The sequence below is a fragment of the Microplitis mediator genome, chromosome 4 (genome assembly GCF_029852145.1).
Source record: "Microplitis mediator isolate UGA2020A chromosome 4, iyMicMedi2.1, whole genome shotgun sequence".
Taxonomy (NCBI): domain Eukaryota; kingdom Metazoa; phylum Arthropoda; class Insecta; order Hymenoptera; family Braconidae; genus Microplitis; species Microplitis mediator.
The window spans coordinates 9,520,316-9,540,987 of record NC_079972.1 but is presented as its reverse complement, the minus strand read 5'-3'; the positions used below and the strand labels follow the sequence as shown (position 1 = coordinate 9,540,987).

The 20,672-nt window shown below is 29.3% G+C and overlaps 1 protein-coding gene across 3 annotated transcripts in view; it reads left to right on the top strand.

The window, feature by feature from the left end:
- Window positions 1-20,672, top strand: part of LOC130666554 (uncharacterized) — a 255,052-nt gene that overhangs the window by 183,692 nt on the left and 50,688 nt on the right. Inside the window, exons 6-8 of one of the 3 annotated variants that reach the window (XM_057467666.1) lie at window positions 10,091-10,218; window positions 19,290-20,093; window positions 20,442-20,615. In XM_057467666.1, the coding sequence (XP_057323649.1) occupies window positions 10,091-10,218; window positions 19,290-20,093; window positions 20,442-20,615 (1,106 nt within the window). The remainder of the gene's footprint in view (window positions 1-10,090; window positions 10,219-19,289; window positions 20,094-20,441; window positions 20,616-20,672) is intronic. The other 2 variants (XM_057467667.1, XM_057467668.1) reach the window with 2 other exon arrangements.

Genomic DNA, 20,672 nt, shown 5'->3' with positions numbered 1-20,672 from the left:
AATTTATTCAAATCAAATTGCTGGTACCACTTTTCATTTCATTTTTACTCATAAATATATACACGATATATAAGTACAAATCTATGTATCATTAGGGAAGAGGACGGGAAGTAAAATCGGACTCATTGGAAATAAAAAAAAATAACCAACAGTGTGAATTTTTTTCACTAAATCTACTATTTTTTAGTCCATACAAAAAAAAAGTTTTAAATGTAGAGCAAAATGCGTCTTTCTAAAAATTTTAATTTACTTTAGTCACTACGCGGAATGAAAATTGTGGTATTGACCGTTTTTATCACGTTTATGAAATATCAACCCATAACGTCATAGAAATAACTACTAGGAATTATGGGCTATACGGTCATAATTTCTGGGAAAAGTCCCCATACCTATGGAAACAATTTCTATAATTATGGTAATAGTTCTTATACCGTATGGTATACATTATCAAAATTAGTACCAGAATATATGGTAACGATTACCATAATACTATAGTAGTGGTTAATATAATACCCCGGAAAAAATTACCATTCGAATATAGGAACGATTACCACAAGGACATAGTAACGATTACCATAATGCCATAGGAACTATTCCAATATCATATAGAAATGAAAGTCATATTTATAGGAATTATTATGGCAACTATTCCAATAAAATATTGTAATTGTTACTATAAGTTTCTCTCCGTGTAAGCAACATTTTCTCCCTAAAAAAAAGTTAAACTTTTTAAATTTCTTCTTGAGCTTAAATTTACTTACCCATGATAAAATTTATTTATTTATTTATTTATTATAGACCCAACAGCCTACTGGTTAATAACAGGGTCACTTTTGGTACAACGATCTAAATTTATAGTAAAGAGTTTACATTACATGTTAATTACAATTATAATTATGCTAAAATTATTACACGTAAAGATTTAAACGCTTAGTTTTAATAGGATTTACACAGGTAATAGAAAACTGCTAGTAAAATTTATAGTATAATTTGACTAGTTAACATTATCACATAGCTGGACGAATATGGACCTCAGGACACTGGTATTGAGGGAATTATTTGAGTCCATTTTGTCAACTTAATCACTGTTTTGGCTGATATAATTACAAATAGATAACAATCTGTACAGGAATCAAAATTAATCCTCACATAGAAATTTTTATTGAAAATTGAATCTTAAAAAACAAATTTTATGAATTCTGAATCAATCATTTGGCCTTATTATTATTATTATTATCCAGCTCAATTTAATTGACACGGAAAAAAAATTGTAGTTGCTGCAACAAAATTTGTAGTTGAAGTTACTACAAGTTGAAGTAAAGAAATGCTAACTACAGCTTGGAGTAACCTCAACCACACGTGCAGTGACGACAATTATAATCATCAATGTTTACCACAATATTTAGTTATCAGTATTACTTATGTAATATCTTTTACCACATATTGGAGTACGCGCTACTACAATATTGTGGTTGGAAGAACTACAATTTTTGTTCCGTGCGATGTAAAGTTCAGTTCTATCTTGTCCCTTTCAATTTTAATTCATAAAAAATTATGAGGTCTGTGTTGCCCTCTTCTTTTTATCATTTATTTATTCATAATTACATCTGTATTTCATATTTTGATATAAAGGCCAACAATCGATCTTTTTAAAGCAAGCAGTAGAATATATACATAATACATAGATTTTGATTCAACCACCTGAACCGTGATATTACTTGAAGCATTAGAGATGCAAGTAGATCAAACGTTGTCTAACTAATTAGTAATGTATATGGTTTGTCTATAGTTATTAATGTTTAAGCCGGGCGGAAACTTGTATTATGGTTAGTAGTCTGTTATGTTAAAGGTAATTGCGAATATTGATGTAACGTTTAGTTTATCAATTATTTAACATTTTAAATTAAATAACGATGTTTAACTATCAGTAGCATCATAAATTATTCACGAAAACATCTCATTAGTTATTAAAAAATTTCCACACGAAAATTTGAAGATCGTTATTGTCATCAAAAATCTTTAATCGGTACTATTTAACATAATCTACTTTCCCTACTATTAGCCATATGCGGAAAACATTTTTATATGATCAAAACTCTTGATAAGTTTGGTCTTTTTATCGCAATGTCAGTCGTTGTTTATAGCAAAACAAATGATTTCCATTGATTCACATACGTAACGCACACATGTAGGATGCGCAATATCCCAGGTCGAAAAATTTGATCTGAGTTTAGTCCGACTGGACTGCATTGTACTAATTGGTCTATATTTGATCTGTTTTTGATCTTTTATAGAAATTTTAAGCTCTTTTTGATCTGTTGTTTTATAAAACAATCGCATTGCGGGCAGACAAAACTAGGTTAATTTTTGAACTTGTAGTGTTTTTATTTATGGACAATAAATTTTTGGATTGTGCATAATATTTAGTTGTATCAAATCTGCGTTGTTTACAGTAAATAAAAATGTTTAGTAATTTATGACTAAGCCGACTTTGACAAATTACCAGGGCTATGTTATTTAGATGCAATATCGCATCATGATAAAAATGAATAATTTAAATATCAGAATATTGCGGCATATTTAACATAATTGATGTTACAAGAACATGAAAAAATAACAAGTACACAGTAATGTCTGAATTTTGAGTGTATAAAATGTTGACATTGCTCAAGATTGCGGATGAGTTGTCAAGTAACCCCACGTAGAGTTTGTGTTTCTTTTTACATGTCCTACCAAGTGAAAGTCGTAAGCAAATTGCTGCTACTGCTGCTGTTGCTGCTGGAAACTGTAAACTATAAACTGCAGTGAGGTAGACGTTAGTTCGCAGTATGTGTGTGTGTGTGTGTGTGTGTGTGTGTGTGGGTGTGTGGGTGTGTGTTGCAGTCAGAAAGGAATAATAAAGGCAAAGGGATGTGAAGAGCGTTAGCTCAAACGAGTTGCCACAAGAGGGCTGAAAATTTTCATGACGCTTCTCTGGTTACGGCACTTTGAATTTTAATCAAGGGCTGCTAACCTTCTACTCATCTTACTAGTGATAGTGATATTATTCTAAGTCCTAGTCACGTTTTCTCAAGCTCAAATCTATCTTAATATCTAACATTCATAATTAATTTATTTATCATCTTATTGTTGTAAATAATAGTTTTGAGGTATTACTTATTGAATTTTTTTCACATGAATTGTGTGGATTATAAAGACTTAAATTATGTAAATTTTCAATTAGTTACCACGTAATAGCTATAATTTTATACATTATCATTATACTCAAGCATTATGGCTGTTTAAATTTAATTTAAACTTTATAAATTTACTGGAGTACCTCTAGATAATGTTTCATTTTTTAAAATATTTTTGTTTTGAGAAGCCTCGGGGTCACATGGGAACACTAAGAAAATAATGGAATATTACTATAAATTTAAAAAAAAAAATTTAATATGTTTTAGATAATAATTAGATAATTTAAAGATTAGATGATTTCTTGTAAATTCGGTTGTGTTCATTAGAAAAAATTTTTTATTAATGACTTGTTCACTCGGAAACCTGTTGAGAATTAAATATTTTTAAGTTCCCGAGTTTTAGTAGCGATAACATTGTTCTGAAAATGTAAACGAAATGTTGCTAGTGATTTAAAATTTTAAAGATACCCCATTTTTTTCAGTTGCTTTCTGATTTAAATTCAATGTCTGCTATATAAGAAAAGATTGAGTGAAAAATATGAAAGAAGATATATATAGAAGTGATAAATTGTGTTTACTGTCAATATGTCAATCTCACAAATTTTTACCTGACTTTTAACACCGTAAGAAAAACATACTGCTATCAACAGTCCATATTTTCGTAATATAGCATCTGATTTTTGTATCTTAAAAATTCATGGATAACATTCATGAAAAAAAATTTTATAATTAAACCATAAATTTTTTTGTCCAACAGGAATTTTTATTAAATAAAATATTATCTATATGTTCATAAAGTAGGACATTCCATCTTGCGTGTTTCAACCCGATCTGAAAACGAGGTTGGCGAACACGCGGGTTGGGATGTTCTGTTTCCTTCCCTAGGTGTGCATGCTATTTTTCACCAGATCTGCAAGCGGAAGTTCAAATTTCTGTCATTGTTTGAGAGATGAATACTGCACGTGCATATCTATATTTGCTTTTTTATTCCATAACAGAAAAGTGCAATTTTCTTCCCGCCAATTAGGACAGGAATTTAAAATTCACTTACAGATCTAGTGAAAATAAAATTTAAGTAAAAACAAAAATGCATTAAGTGAAATCAAAAATGCTAAATATATATTATTGACAAATATAAGTAGTAATAAAGCTGATTTGTTTTATGATTTTTTTCGAGACTACAGCTTCAAACAGAAACATGCTTTCATCAAAACTCACCAATTACACGGAGAGAAATTTATAGTAACCGTTCCTAGTACGTTTATGAAATATCATTCCACATCGCATGATAATAGGATTATTGTAATGATTACCATACTCATAGGAATAGTTTCCATAAGCAAATAGAAGCAAATCCTATAACCACATTGTAACGGTTCCTATCTCTCTTAAATTTGAAATAGTGAAATTAGTAACTATTCACTGTTTACTAGTGAAAAGTATGCCACTAATTTAAATAGCGGTATACTTTTCACTACACGGTACGAAATATTTTGCGGATATCACTATGCCAGTATGGGCGTGAACGCTATACTCTATGGTATCGAAGATTTTTGTAGGTTATAAAATTGTATGCATAGATGATTCAACCATTGCGGGAAAAGTATGCCATTGGCAATAGTTGTCGCGGTCGCCGCAATGTCAGTATGGCCGTCAGGCCCATACTCCATTGCCGTATCCACATTGCTTCTGGCCGATAAACCTAGTCTAACTACATCTATATAGTTTTGGTGGTAATACGATAGTATACATTGATTGAAACGCCAGAAATTATGGCGGGAAAAACTAGCAGCATTGTGCCCTCGACATTGTAGTACTGGTCTCAAGACCATGCTTTTTCGCCGTGCCTGCTATGCATACGTGGGAGCAATACAATAGCTGCAGTACTATACTGTATAGTAAATAACGCCATACTTCTGGGACTGATTACAGTACTGTCTTGGAATACTTTACATACTATTTTAGTATCTGTCTTGAGACCATACTAGCATGGTGTTATACGCCATGCATTTCTTACCGTGTAGAAATAAGTGGCTATTTACTGACAAACAGTGATTGTCACGTGATTTTCACTAATTCGCTTTCAGACAGTAAGTACATATGGAAATAAACTCTATATATATATTGGTAACCATTCCCATAATATATGTAAAACATTCCGATATAATATTCTGGTAAACTTTACCATGTATTATGGTAATGTTTACCATACATTATGGTAGTAATAATATTATGGTAATGGTTACTATAATATTATGGCAATGGTTACCAAAATAAATTATAAAGAACTTTTTTCCAAAGTTTCGATTTTTTTCTGAGAAATGAATTTAATCTCAATGGCAAATAAAAGTATAGCCAGTTAATTTTTCTTTCATATCAAACTTTTCTACGAATATTAGACTGTGCGCCTTATAACTTCTATTACACACTAAACATTGTTTTAAGCACAATAAAAAAAAAAAAATCACGAATTACTTTTTATGACGTATCATTTTGCTTTTTCATTTATTTAATTGCAATAAAATGTTTCCGAGAATGGAATCGCCATTTTACTTGCCCAGACTTTATGGTGCTTTCCCTCATTTATTTCTTTCCATTATTTTGTTTTTACCTCAAATTAATTACACAGCTAAAAATGATACCATCAATTTAATAAAAGAGAACTACTCGGCTTTTATTATTTTTATAAAAATTATTATTATTATTATCATTTATTACATAAGTATAAAAACGTTAGGACTGGCGCCAATCTTAGCTCGAGTTAAAGTTTCAAGCGTTTCATAAATCTTCCTTTCCTTCAACGAGAGGCAATATTGTTTGCTGCACAAAAGAGAGACACTCTTATCCCGTAGCAAGCAACAGAGTCTATAAACCTCTCAAGATATTCTCTTCCATCTAACATTTATACTTGTGGATATAAATATAAATTTTTCATTTCATTTTTATTACATACGCATTTTTTATTAAATCCACTTTTTCATACTTATTAAATATATATTTATTAGCATAAATCATAATAATCAATAATCGATACACAAAATTTTTTTTTATTCGTCTACCCATACAACGCAAGCTGGTACCAAATATATTGAAATTATATAAAAAATAATAATAATAAAAGTATTTTTGAAAATTAAACCATTGAAAATTTATTAAAGTATATTTTAGTTTTATGCTGTTGTTATTTTTACCATTATATTATCTTTTATATGAGACTAGATGTGCACAATGCAGTTAAATTATATTTTATTATTGTATTATTGCACGAAAATAATATCTGAGTCTAAGTCGGAGTCTGAAAATGTGCAACAGTAATATATATATTATATATATATATAGATGTAAATATATGAAGGTATGCATAGTTAGATATAAATAATGTAAACATATGGTTTAAGACATAGGATTTCTTTTTAAAAAACTTTTGGCCGCACGGACTTAAGCGTATTACGTTTTCACCTCGTAAAAGTAATCTATGTAAGTTTAGCCGTAATTATAATATAAATAAATTTATTTCATACTTCCCGCAGAGGAAATAAAAAATTTTTAAAATGTACGGAACTAGGGTCAAAAAAATAACTTGATTTTGGCATAATCTGAAAAATTGAAAATAAACCAAATCTAGCAAGACAAAAAGCAAATAAAGTTTAAGTTTTTTTTTATAACAAGGGTTTGCACTTTTTTCTCTATTACAGACAAACAAATATCAAAAAATTAAAGCGCACTTCACTAGATTAGACAGTAGTGCATCAATGTGTAGTCTGTAGTTTTTATTTAGAGATTTTGTTTCCGAAAAAAAATCAGCCGAAAATATTTGATAACCTCTGATAAATGAAAAACATATTTGAAGATATGAAACACACATTCGGTTTTGACTTGCTTTTGACCAAATTGTCTTGGTGACACGACCGTTGAACCGAAGACAATTGATCCGCGACAATTCATCTGCGACAATTGATCTATAGACAATTGATCCTAGCGACAATTCAATCAAGTGATAATTGATCCTCCGACAATTCCTCTGAGTAACAACTGACCGAATGATATAAAATTTGGTGGTAGTTTATCCTTATAGTACTTGATTCTGTTGTGAATTAATTTCACTAGATAATTTTTTCAGTACCATTGCAGGCATGGGTGTGTTAATGGGTGTGTAACTAATAATGTTGTTTGCATTATCGTTTGGATCAATTGTCAGCGGATCAACTACAGTTTGGATCAATTATCGCTCAGATCAATTGTCGGCGGATTAATTGTCCACGAATCAACTGTCTTAAGTCAACTGTAGTTGACTTAAATGTTCAAGTTATAAAAGTCATATTGAAGTTAAAACAAAAGTAAGTGTAGCCAAAATCAAGTTAGCTAAGTTAAATGCAAGTCAAAAACATTATAGCAGTCGAAATCGAGTTAATTCAGTCAAAAGCAAATCATATAAGTCTAAAAAGTCCAAATCAAGTTATTTTTTAGACCCGGGAAGCTCTTTGTTCTCATTGCAATTTTCTAGTTTCAAATTTCTATTAATCCCGACGTTTTGAGATCTTAGGAAACTAATCTGATCATTTCCGGAGTGATGGCTGTATGTGTGTCAGTATAAATAAAGTGTAGGGTAGAGGTACCGTTTTGGGTTCTTTAGGGCTAGTTCTGGACACTTCAAAAATTAAAATTAAATAATTTGCAAAAGACGCCATGATGTAATTAATTCCTCAAATGTGTACGAAGATACTTTTATTACACTGTTGCACTATAAATTTTATTTTATACTTTTTCATTAATTAAAATAATGTTTTATATGTCCAAAAATGGAGCGGCGGCCACAAATGTTTCTTCTACCCTAACTTTAAATGGCCACGATGATTAAGATTGAATTCAAAAATTAAATTTTGTTCATACTTTCCAAATTGGAAACAATGTGAAGTTTTAGAGTTGTACCACAGAGTCAATCGTTTTACATATTTTTTATTTTTTTTAATATTTCATCTTCTTAAAATTCTATGCTGGGATAAAAATTTTTCAACGTTCTCTTGAGGGCATTTGAGTTTTCATAAATTCAGATCTTTGATTTATATTCACAGTGTAATGAGAATCTACTTTTACGATCAAATATTTTTTTTATGTCGATTTTAATGATGTCTTTTTATGGTATATTTAAAATCTGTTTTTTAAAGGTTTAATTATAATGAAAATTTTTATTAATTCAATTTTATCACTCGATCGAAGTTTATATTTATTTATTATGCATATAATCTGAGCGTTTAATTATCGTTATTTAATGCCGGTAAAACAAAAATGTCGTTAGGACACGAAGCAGTAATTTTGCTAGAATAATGTATTGATGACAGCACAGTTATTTAATACTGTAAAATTAAAAATAATTATAGAATTTTGTGTTGAAGTATTAAATCCTGCTTGAATTATTATACTTGAATTTTTCACTCCCATTATAGCACTCGATTTTCGGTAAATTATTTTGGTAAAACGTGTTATTTACTAATTATTTAATACTCTAGTACTTTGTTTGTCCTTCCGATCTCGTGACTTTTAGGGATTATTGTATTTAATTTTATTTGAAACCATTAAAGAGCAGTATAATTTTAATCTGTAAAGTTTAAGTTTTAAAGTAGTCAGAGCAAGAGTCGCATCTTATAGTAAATATTATGCGTTGAATTATTTGCTGAATTCAACAAGTGGATCCAAAAATTACTTATGCATTGGGATATGTCATTACTGATTACGCAGTCAAATTTTGGACGAATATGCAAAAGTGGGGCTTCGCCTATTTTGATTTGTAAAAAATTTTATTGTATGTCGAAGGGTTGATTTTTTGAGTTCTTTTCGTCTGCGAATCAGTGAAAAAAAAAATTGCTTATTGATCTTAAAAAGTAAAATCTGTAAACTATTTTTGTTAAATGAAATTATTTCATGAATTAATTGACAAAAAAAAAAGTTTATGTGGATTATGCACTTGAAATATTCCTATTGATAAAACTACCTCAATAAATGTAATAATTACTGTCATAAAAACATTAAAAATGATTCTATTCAGTATTATCACGACAAGATTTTCGCAGGCGTAAATTCCCATCGGAGATATATCTAATCGCATTCACACACGAATGCAAGAACCAACGATTTGGAATAATTCGCATTCCGTAAGGCCTCAGGTGGATGTGTCTCGCCAAGTTCCCGGAATAGTTTGCACCAGCCGCGTGTAACGATCTAGATAACGACGCTAATCATCCACTGCCCTAGTGGTTCTAGCGTTGATAAAATTTTACCTATCACACACACCCACACAAACCCACACACACTTACAGACACACAACGCAAGCTTCACTTCTCTACCAAACTCTATAACATTTTTCTTCCATCTTTTAACCACCGACCAATTTTACTGTCAAATTATTCTACATTAATGGCATTTCATTCTTATCAATTTTTTCTAGTGTTTGACAAAAATTTTAACGATACTGGTATCTATGATGGATTCTTTGATAAATTAGTACTTCATCAAATATATGAGTCATTTCTTTAACAATAAAATATGTAATCAAAAATTTAAATTTTGGTTTCTAAAATTTTGAGAATGATAAGAAGAAAAAACACGAATTTTTTATAAAATTAGCGATGCGCAAAAAAAAATTAGAAATATTTTTGATTGCTAAATTTATACAAAAAACAAATTACCACAAAAATTATGGAATATACTTTCGCTGATTATTATATTTTGGAAAAATATGTATCACTATTACGATTAGATACAGATTAGGAAAAATATATACGGAGTTTTTTTTTTTTACTGATAATTACTGATTTGAGATAATAGATAATAATCAAATTGATTTTTCATATTTGTAGTTTCAATTTTTCATCTTTCAATCATTCATCATTAATCATAAATTCATTTTATTTTACAGAGAAGCTTGTCACGATGCCTGGACACAATTGCGGTTGTCGCCGATGTTCGGGTGCATTTGTCCGGGAAATCAAATAAAAAAACGCTGCGATAAAATATTTTCCGCAGTTAATCATAATCCATGTGTTGGTGAGTCATTTTAAATGTTTATTATTATTATTTTAATATTTGTTTTGAAATGATTAATTATATGATATATATATAAAGTAAAATGTCATACATTTTTACATATAAGAAGATAAAACAATACAAAAAGACAATTTTACATATATGAATGATCATTCTTCATATTAAATTAATCAATAAGTAAGTATTCTCATCGATGAAAACATGAGTAAATTTTATGATTTTTTTACTTTAATAAAAAAATGCAGTAACGCTTAAGTGTATAGAGGAATTTGAATACAAAAATGGTTCTAAATATTTCCTGGGTCAAAAAATAACTTGATTTTGGCGTAAATTTAAAAATTGAAAATATAGCAGTCTATCAATACAAAAGTAAGTTTACGTTCTTCTTTTAATAAATGAGAAACATATTTTAAAATATGAAAACACATTTTGTTTTGACTTGCTTTTGACTAAGTTGTCTTACTTAGTACCGATTTACGCCAGCTAAGTCATATTCAAGTCAAGTTTAACTTGGATTTGACTTAGTTGACTTAAATTTAAGTCATTGAAGTCAAATCCAAGTAATCATGACTTCAATTTGATTTAATTGACTTAAATTTTTAAGTTAACCCTTATCGGTTGAACATGGGTCGTTTGTGTCCGAGTATTCTACTGTAAACAGCCTACATGCTTTCGAATTTTAATGAAAATGGTTATTAAAAAAGGGATTTTCGGGGCTGGCAACAAGTTTATCGCATAGTTAGAAGTCCAAAGAAGACCTACGAATTTATTCAGATTTTTCCTTACAGAATAACATAGTTGAATAAGCGGTGGCCACAAATGGCCTATGTTCAATGTTTACGGGTGCTGAAAACAGTGACACCGGAATAGGGTTAAAAAAGTTATATTGAAGTTGAAAAAAGTAAGTGTAGCCAAAATCAAGTTAACTAAGTCAAATGCAAGTCAAAATCAAGTAATTTTTTTGACACGGGTTGATCCAATGAGACACCAGACTCATAAGTTTTGTATGACTCAATAAATGTCGCAAAATAATGCTTTTTGTAATCACCAAAAAAATGAACAAAACACAATTTAAATAAAAAAAATTGTCATTATTACCGGAACCAAATTGTTTAAAAATATTCATGTAAAATAAAATTTGATTTTTTGCCAAAACGTTCATAAAAAATGTAAATATTGTTTTCAAATTTCAATTCTAGTTTGGATAAAGGTTTTTTTTTTAAATTATTTAATGAGAATACTTCCTTGATTTTCATGATTCATAATCATGCTGAGCACTTTATTGCAACCGTATTATCAAATTCATTCATAATTATAAATTATTATCATTATCATAACGCAGTATATATTTTCTGGATTGATTCCATGTCCTATCAAAAAACGTAATCATTTATTAAAATCTCAGTGCTAATGTATAAAAACCATTTAATAAAATTATTATAAATATATATTTTTTTAATTTATAAAGAAAAAAATTTTCATCATATTTCTTATGAAATTGAATAATTTATTTGTCAATAAGTATAAAAAAAAAATGATCCTTTTAAAATTTCATAAAACCGTTTACAATATATTAGGACTGAGAGCTCGATATATAGAGATAGATGTGTTGAATGTATTAGTTGTACCTGGATTAATGAAGATCGAGAGGATTTTCTTCTATTAAATCATTTGCCCACCCGTCCAATCGATCTTCACTCGGATTCAAGAGCTTACGGAGAAATTCGAGAAATAAAATGTCAATAATAAATTCTTCTCTTAATCTTTCTCAACTTTTAATGCGATCGCTTTTTCAATTACATTCGTTTTACAATTTTTTTATAAATAACATTTAAGCTCAGTAAAGTACTTTAAATAATAAATATCATCTTTAAAAATAACAAAAATATGAGTTGATGAAATCCAAGGCTGTTCATATCCTAATTTCAAGATTACCAGAAAAACATACTGCACGGAAAAAAATTAATCGTGAATGCAACATGATGCAGTCATGTTGCATTCACATGATGAAATCATGTTGCATTCACATGATTTGTCATGTTGCATTCACATGATAGTCATGTTGCGGTAACATGAGAAAATCATGTGGCATTCACATGATTTGTCATGTTGCATTCACATGATAATCATGTTGCGGTAACATGAGAAAATAATGTGGCATTCACATGATTTGTCATGTTGCATTCACATGATAATCATGTTGCGGTAACATGAGAAAATCATGTGGCATTCACATGATTTGTCATGTTGCATTCACATGATAATCATGTTGCGGTAACATGAGATAATCATGTGAATGCAACATGATCTTCTCATGTTACCGCAACATGATTATCATGTGAATGCAACATGACAAATCATGTGAATGCAACATGATTTTTCTCATGTTACCGCAACATGATTATCATGTGAATGCAACATGACAAATCATGTGAATGCCACATGATTTTCTCATGTTACCGCAACATGATTATCATGTGAATGCAACATGACAAATCATGTGAATGCCACATTATTTTCTCATGTTACCGCAACATGATTATCATGTGAATGCAACATGACAAATCATGTGAATGCCACATGATTTTCTCATGTTACCGCAACATGACTATCATGTGAATGCAACATGACAAATCATGTGAATGCAACATGATTTCATCATGTGAATGCAACATGATTTCATCATGTGAATGCAACATGACTGCATCATGTTGCATTCACGATTAATTTTTTTCCGTGTGCTAATAAGATTTCAAAAATTTTTTCAAATAATCATTTATTTGTAATTTCATCAATCAATAAGTTTAAATATTTTCTTCGACACATAACTTTTATTAAGAAGTACACAGAATTATGGATTAAAGATAAAAAGTTTCTTGGGGCTAGTAAAATTTTTTTTTGCTAAGAAATAGGAGAAAGGGGGGCAAATGAGGGCCTTCAGAAAAATGGGCTAATATCGTCAGTGGTTCTCACTTGATTTACCATCTAGCCCCTTACCATGTATTTGATCTCAATGTGCCGCGTCTGTTGAAAATTAAAAATCTTGAAATTTGGGGCAAAATGGGCCCCCCATGAAAAGTCTTAATATTTGTTTTTTTACTCTTTTTACTTTTTCTAGTCTTCTGCCATGTATTCGTAATCAATATGCTCCAAAAATAAAAAATTAAAATTCCGGGCAAAATGGGCCTTCTAAGAAATCTACTAAAATTCGTTTATTATTTTATTTCATCTCAATTGTATATTAATAAATTTTTCAGAAAATTGATTTTTCGCGCTTAATTATTTTATTGTTTTGTATACAAATCCATTGAACGGGCTATGGACATAAGCTCGGATAGCTCAACTGTAAAAGCACTCAGCGCGTGGCCGACATGGTCTTGGTTCCACTTTTAGATTATTTTCAAGCTTTGAAAAAAAAAAAAAACATTAATTTCAAATTTAAGTTCAGAAATTTTTTTTTAGACGAATTAAAAGTAAAGCACAATCTCAAACACATCGCAAAGGTTTCTTATTCTTGAATCACGTAAATTAAGCAAAAATTCCAAGGGTCCATTTTGCCTCCCGCCCCCCTACTTTTTTTCTGTGTGGAGACAGATTATATTTTTTTAATTTCCCCTCAACGGAGACACTCGAAATATAATTTTGTCAATTAAAAATATCAATTCACTACTATTTAGAGAAAGTTAATAAACAAAAGTTAACTTACTAGTGAACTAAATCGGGTTACGACAGTCTCAAAGAGCAATATAGTAAGTGAGAGTGAGTTTAAGTCAATTTTAAGTGGTATTATTCTCTTGAAAGTTTCCAAGGACTCTATTCTGTCAGACATTTCCATTGAGATTCTCCAAAGTTATCCTCTCAAATGGAACAATCACAATACCCAAGCTCGTATTTCCGTAAGCTCTCTACGTAATTCACATTCAACTATACTCATCATTCTTTTCATTATTACTATTATTATTATTTGGTTTTTTTTTCCAATTTTGTCATCAACTTAATGAATTGACCGGACTTGCAACTATTCCAAAAAATATTTAAACCTTCCTCTACTCTAAATTAAATAAAAAAAATTAATTCAAATGGAAAATGAGATTACTTTCCTCGGTACTTTTTATGTTGCAAAAGTACCATTTATCAAGACAAGATATTTTTATTCTAAAGGCTGATAGTTTAAAAACTTTTGAGGTTGGATTCAAATTTATTAGCGAGAAAGATTCTTTCTACTTTATTTTATTTTATTTTTTTACGGAAACTTTTATTTTATTTTATTTTTTTTCGACTCAGCCTTTCCCTTTTTTCTGATAGAACCACAGCTGTGGTGTATGAATATGAATGAGCAAATTTTTCGATAACTTCAATAAGATATAAGTTTTCCGTCGAAATTTTGTGCTATCAGTATACGTATACTTAATACTTTTTTTATTATTATTATTTTTTTTTCATGACTTATTGAAAAATAAAAATTGATCTTATAATATTATCATTTTATATCGAATAATTGACATTTTATGTTCATTATGTTAAAAATTATTGTAAAAAATTTATATTTATGTCCGTTGACAATTTTTTTAACCCGATATTTTAATTACAGTCGACTATCCGTTATAAGCCTGTTTTATTTTCTATCATTTTAAACGTCATATTTACATTTTGTTACATACGAGACTCTCCTGATTTTCCTGCTGCTTATAGCGCTAAAATAAATACTTATCTTTTTACACTAATAATAATTATAATGCAAAAAATTACAATGATAACGGTGGTGATTGCAGTAATAATAAAAATAACAATTTTATTGATGAACTTAATGCTCAATAAAACTTTTCAATTGTAATAGAAGCTTTGAATATAATTAATGATTACTAGGGACAAAATTTTCGCCTTATTTTTGAAATGAGTAGTTCAAATTTTTGATATTGCGGCTAAAATATTGGTCTTATAAAAAAACTTTTGAAACAAAAGTTGTAGGAAATTTGAATTTATTGAAAAAATTTTTTTTATGATTTTCTTATACAATCAATATTTTTACCGTAATTTAAAAATTAAGATTCTTAATGAATGATTCAAAATTGTGTTAATTATGAAAATCTTAATTTTGAAATTACGGTTTTCTTATTAGTCCTAAGAAAAAATTGTAAGAGATATTATTTTTATAAAATTAAATTTCCTACAACTTTTGTTTGAAAAATTTTTTAATGCGATCAATATTTTCACTGGAATTCAAAAATTAAGATTCATAACGAATGATTCAAAATTTTGTTAATTATGAAAATCTTAATTTTGAAATTATGGCTTTCTTATTAGTCCTAAGAAAAAATTATAAGAGACATTTTTTTTATAAAATTAAATTTCATACAACTTTTGTTTGAAAAAATTTTTAATAAGACCAATAGTTTTCCCCTTAATATAAAAAATTTCACACCACTAATTATTCATTATTTTCAAATTAAGGCAAAAAACCTGGCCCTAATGATTACAATTATGAACAATAAATTATATTTTACTTAATAATGATTAAATTATTCTTCGCGAAACATAGATAGTAAATTTTCATCATTAATTTGTCTATTTTTCCTATTCTTAGTTTATAATTTTGATAATTTTAACGGAGGCTTATAACGGGCTCTCTGGTACTGAACTCCTTAGAGTGGTTAAGTAGGGGAAGTTATTTGGACTCAGTAACTCCCGAATGAGGGGAAGAGGCTTATGAAGGATAGTCGACTGTAAAAGAATAAATTTATCGCTAAATTTAAAAATCTGTCACCAAAAAATTTGTAGTAAAAAAAATGACTAAAAGTCCGGAAGCTGCATGCAACTTTTCATAAAAGTTGAATTTAAATTATTTCCAATGGAATAAATTTTCCTTTTCATGAACGATAAACTCGATTATTTGTAAATAAAATTGAGTAGTTAAAATAATGTAAAATATAAAACATGATGTTGACGAGAGCATAAAGATTCGAATGAGGTATGATGGATGCCGACGCACACCATCAGAATGTTTAGCCATTACAATGCATCACGTGAGCACAAATCACTCTCTCACTATGAAATGCGGCATCATACGACTACATTGACGAGCGATTTCTCGTTTTAAAAACTATTAAATAATCCATCGAATATTTTAAACCATCAAAGCAAACATTTCATGAATTTAAATCCGGAAATTCTTATAATTTTTATGTAGTTCTATTGCACTCCCTATTTATTTAAACATTTTTATATTACTTGTATTTCACTGTAACATATAAATTGTTTGTCAACTATACAATTACATTTCGTAAGCTCTTTGCGCTTCAAAATACACGTTAAAAGAAAAAAAATGTTTAACATTTTTGTATACGGGGCTTTCATCATATATGAAATTAAAAGAAAAAAAAAAAACAACCTAAATATAAATAAAATTCTTTAATGAATTTTTTATTTATATTTAATTTGTTTGTGACAAACAAGTAGACCGTATATAAGTTGAAATAAAAAAAATATTTGCACCGCATGCTTTGTAATTTTTGCATGTTTATGTTCCTCTTTCTCTTATTCATAAAACTATTATTCATTATTTCTACATATACATATATGTAGATATTAGGGTGACTCAAAACATCGCCTTTTTTCAATCTCGTATGAAAATTTCATAGCTTCTTATCCCGTAAAAAAAATTAGCATTTGAACAATTTTCGGATATTGTCAAAAAATTTGATAATATTGAGAAATCATTGATCGAATTTTTCTTGGTTTCAAATTTTTTTCTCGTTACAGCAAATGTTTATACATGAAAAATAAATTATCTTCTGAAAATCTTATCTCGAAATATGGTTTTTTAAAGATCTCTCAAGAGTATTGAAATTTATCGAGTATGAAACTTTCGATATATCCGAATGGCCTATCGATATGAATATCGAGACATTAAAACGTAACTTTTTAAGTCAGAATGAGACATTCAAAACAATGAACTTAGAAATTTATGTCAAAATAAAATTATACCTGCAATTGAATATGATCTTCACAATGAATTTTTTACCCGCTTTTTTTGTGTCTCGTATTATAGCTTTCTTCATAACCATGTGAGCTGATCATGAAAGAAAAAAAAAAAAAAGATTTATAGGTCACTCGACAATATCTGATGTCCTCGAAAAATTTCAAAATTCTTGAGCTATCAAAATATTCATATTTTGATGGGATAATTTTTAGAAATAATTTATTTTTTTCACAATAACATTTGCGACAATAAAAAAAAAATCGAGCAGCAAAAAATTTGATTTTCAAGATTTTACAAATTTATGAGTGATCTCTATAAATTTTTTCAGATCACTGATTTTTCCTGAGCGTTTTTTTAAATGTAGGGTAAGAGCACCAATACCCAACCCCAAATAAGTAGCCAGCCATATGTTGAATTATATTTATATATATTTCGAGCCAATGTTAAAGTATATGACCAGCTGACTACTGGTTAGGGGCTGGGTACTGGTGCATTTACCCTATAGGGCAGAAAATTTTCATCCGAGTTTGGACAAAAAAGTTTGATGATTTTGCAAAGTCACTAATATATACACAGAAAAAAAGGATTTCTTGGTGCAAAAAATTTTTTGTATTATGAATTGAAAACTAAAAATTTCTTGGAGCGAGAATAAATTTTTTGAACCAAGAAACTTTTTCTTGTTCTAAGAAAATTTTTGTTTCCAATTTATCACACAAAAAATTTCTTGCGCTAAGAAATTATTTTTTTCTGTGTATAAATATATGTGTGTGTATAAAAAATGATTAAAAATTGTCTATTAATAAAATTAGAAAAAAAAGCTTCATAATTGAGTACACTCATCAACACATATCATATAAACTTATACTTAAAACTATTAAAACTTACATTATTTATTTTTTATTCCATTCACTTGAATCCACCATATTTATCATATTCGTCATTTATCATATCACAAATCCTAAAGTCCACTGCTCGTCGATCAAATAAAATTTTCTTTCGCTTTATAAAACAATAATATTCGTGGGCGATATTTTTTTTGTCGAATTAAACTTTATATATTTTTCTTACTTGATCGAAAGTACATACTGTTTTATTTAACTCATAAATATTATCTTATAATATACTTTTGAAAACATTTATTACTAAAATGACATAATAAATTGATTATTTATAAATAATTAAAATTAAATTTTAACGGAAAGCATTAAAACCCAAGTGACTTGAAAATATATTCATAGAAATTTCCAAGCAAATGCCACTCGCGGGAAAATTGTTTATAAAATTTTAATTTTTACTTACTTTGTTTTTTTTTTTCACTAAAACTTTTACAATTTTCTTTCAACAGTACACATTACAACTACTACGTACTTATAAATATTAATGTATGGGAATAAAAATATTTGTATGAAAATATTTAATTTATGAATGCAGAATTAAAATTTTTTATTAATGCCTACAAGTATTTTTATTGTTTTGTCTCAAAATGAAAATCGGTAATTATGTAGCTTTGCTTATTTTTGGTTGTCAAAAAATTTTTTTTTTAATCTATCTACACATTTTTAAACTAATAATAAAAAAAAATTAGAACATTTACCAAAATCTCATATTTATTAGAAAAGATAAATTTCCATTCAAACAATCAATCGAAATTTTTTTCAAAAATTTCCAATAAAATTTTTTTACTCTAATTATTGCCAATTAATTATTTTATTGTACCTGCATTTAAAAAAAAAAATTCTGTAATTTTGTAAATTAATAAAAAAAAAACATTCATCCCCTCAATAAAAAATTATAAAATAATTCAAATTCAAAATTTCTGTACATTTAATTTTATTATTTTTAAATTATAAAGAAAAAGTTTACAAAATTACTTTTTTCTGATCTAAGGATGCGTAGATACGATTAAGAAAAAAAATCCTAGAACAAAATTTTTGAGTATCTAATTCAAATTCAAATTCATGTCGCGGAACTACATAATTATCAAAAAAAAAAAAAAGACAAAGTATTCCTCGTGCACGTGGTCGAGGATGAATAGAAGCAAACAGTTTACACTTATTACCGAGTGTGCCGCGACTCTGCTTATGTGTTTCAGACTTTCTGCCCTCCTCCGCGTCCTTAGACTTATCAGGAACGGACTCGGCCCTATATCCGTTCGACCCCCAGCAGGAGAACTTTCAAGAGATCTGGTTGCCCCCGACCAGTATGTACCCCTATTTTTTATTCCCCGCGACTGCGCGCACTTACAGCTACAGTAACAATAATGACGATCACGATCACGATCGTCATCGTCATGGTCACTATGGCCTACCAGAAATGCCTGGTAGCGTCGAAACAGACAGACACAAAATAGGTGTCTACCGATCGTACGATCCTCAATCAAACGAAGACCGTACGAATTCGGGATTAGCTGGCTCCCACGAGGATCATAAAAATATTGGGGGTTCTTCCTCTTCTTCTTCTTCTGCTTCTTCTTCCCTTTCAAACGAACCCAAGCATGCAAACAACGGCACTGAGCATGATCTCGAAAGGCACAAATTCGATCGCGGTAATGAGCACTATCAGCACCATCACCACCACAACCAAAATCACAATCATCGGCACCGCGATCGTCACCACTATGATAACCGTCCCGATGCACCATCACAACCATCACCTGTTCCTGCACCACCACTACCACCATCATCATCAATACCACAGCCTGCATCGCCTGCAATTCAGAACGAGAAAGTACCTGCACAATCGGCACCAGCACTAAGACCTGGCACCAATCGTTTTGCACCGAGACCTACTTACGAGCATGGGGCTGTTGTTGTCGACCGGATTGACGACGACTTCGGTCTGCCTATTGATCGACTTTTTGATCTTCGTGAAGCCTTTGAGGGCTTCATTGCTCAAGGTTCGTAACCACGGGATAATTATTCGCGTTTATAAATATATATAATATTTGTTCATTTACAATTTAATTTTATCTTAAATTTCAATTACTAAAAAATTAAAATTTCAGCCGAATTATCCATAATACCTGGATTGTTCAAGTAGACTTGAAAATGAAAAAAAATTTTTATTATTTAAATCTGCACGAAAAAAAACGAAAATAAGATTTAAGTCTTGAAATTAATTTTCACTGGCTTTTAAATATATTTGACTAGTTATTAGTGAAAACAAAGTCCTTATAATTAAGCCCATTAGTTAAATTAGTTGTAGTAAACTAAATCATCAGGACGATACACTTGCGCGCTTACAGTGAAAATCATCTCCCATCCCGACAACACGACGAGCTTCGAAATCATCGAGTCGCAATTGGAAAACCCGCTGATTGACGCTGATCATCAGGATCTTCATGCCCTAAAGCAGCTGGCTCTGCCGGGATTCAGGCATCGACCGCATCATCGAAGAAATCATTCAACTGATGATGATGGTAAGTTAAATTATTTATATATTTATTTTGTAACGAATGGTACACACGTATTATGAC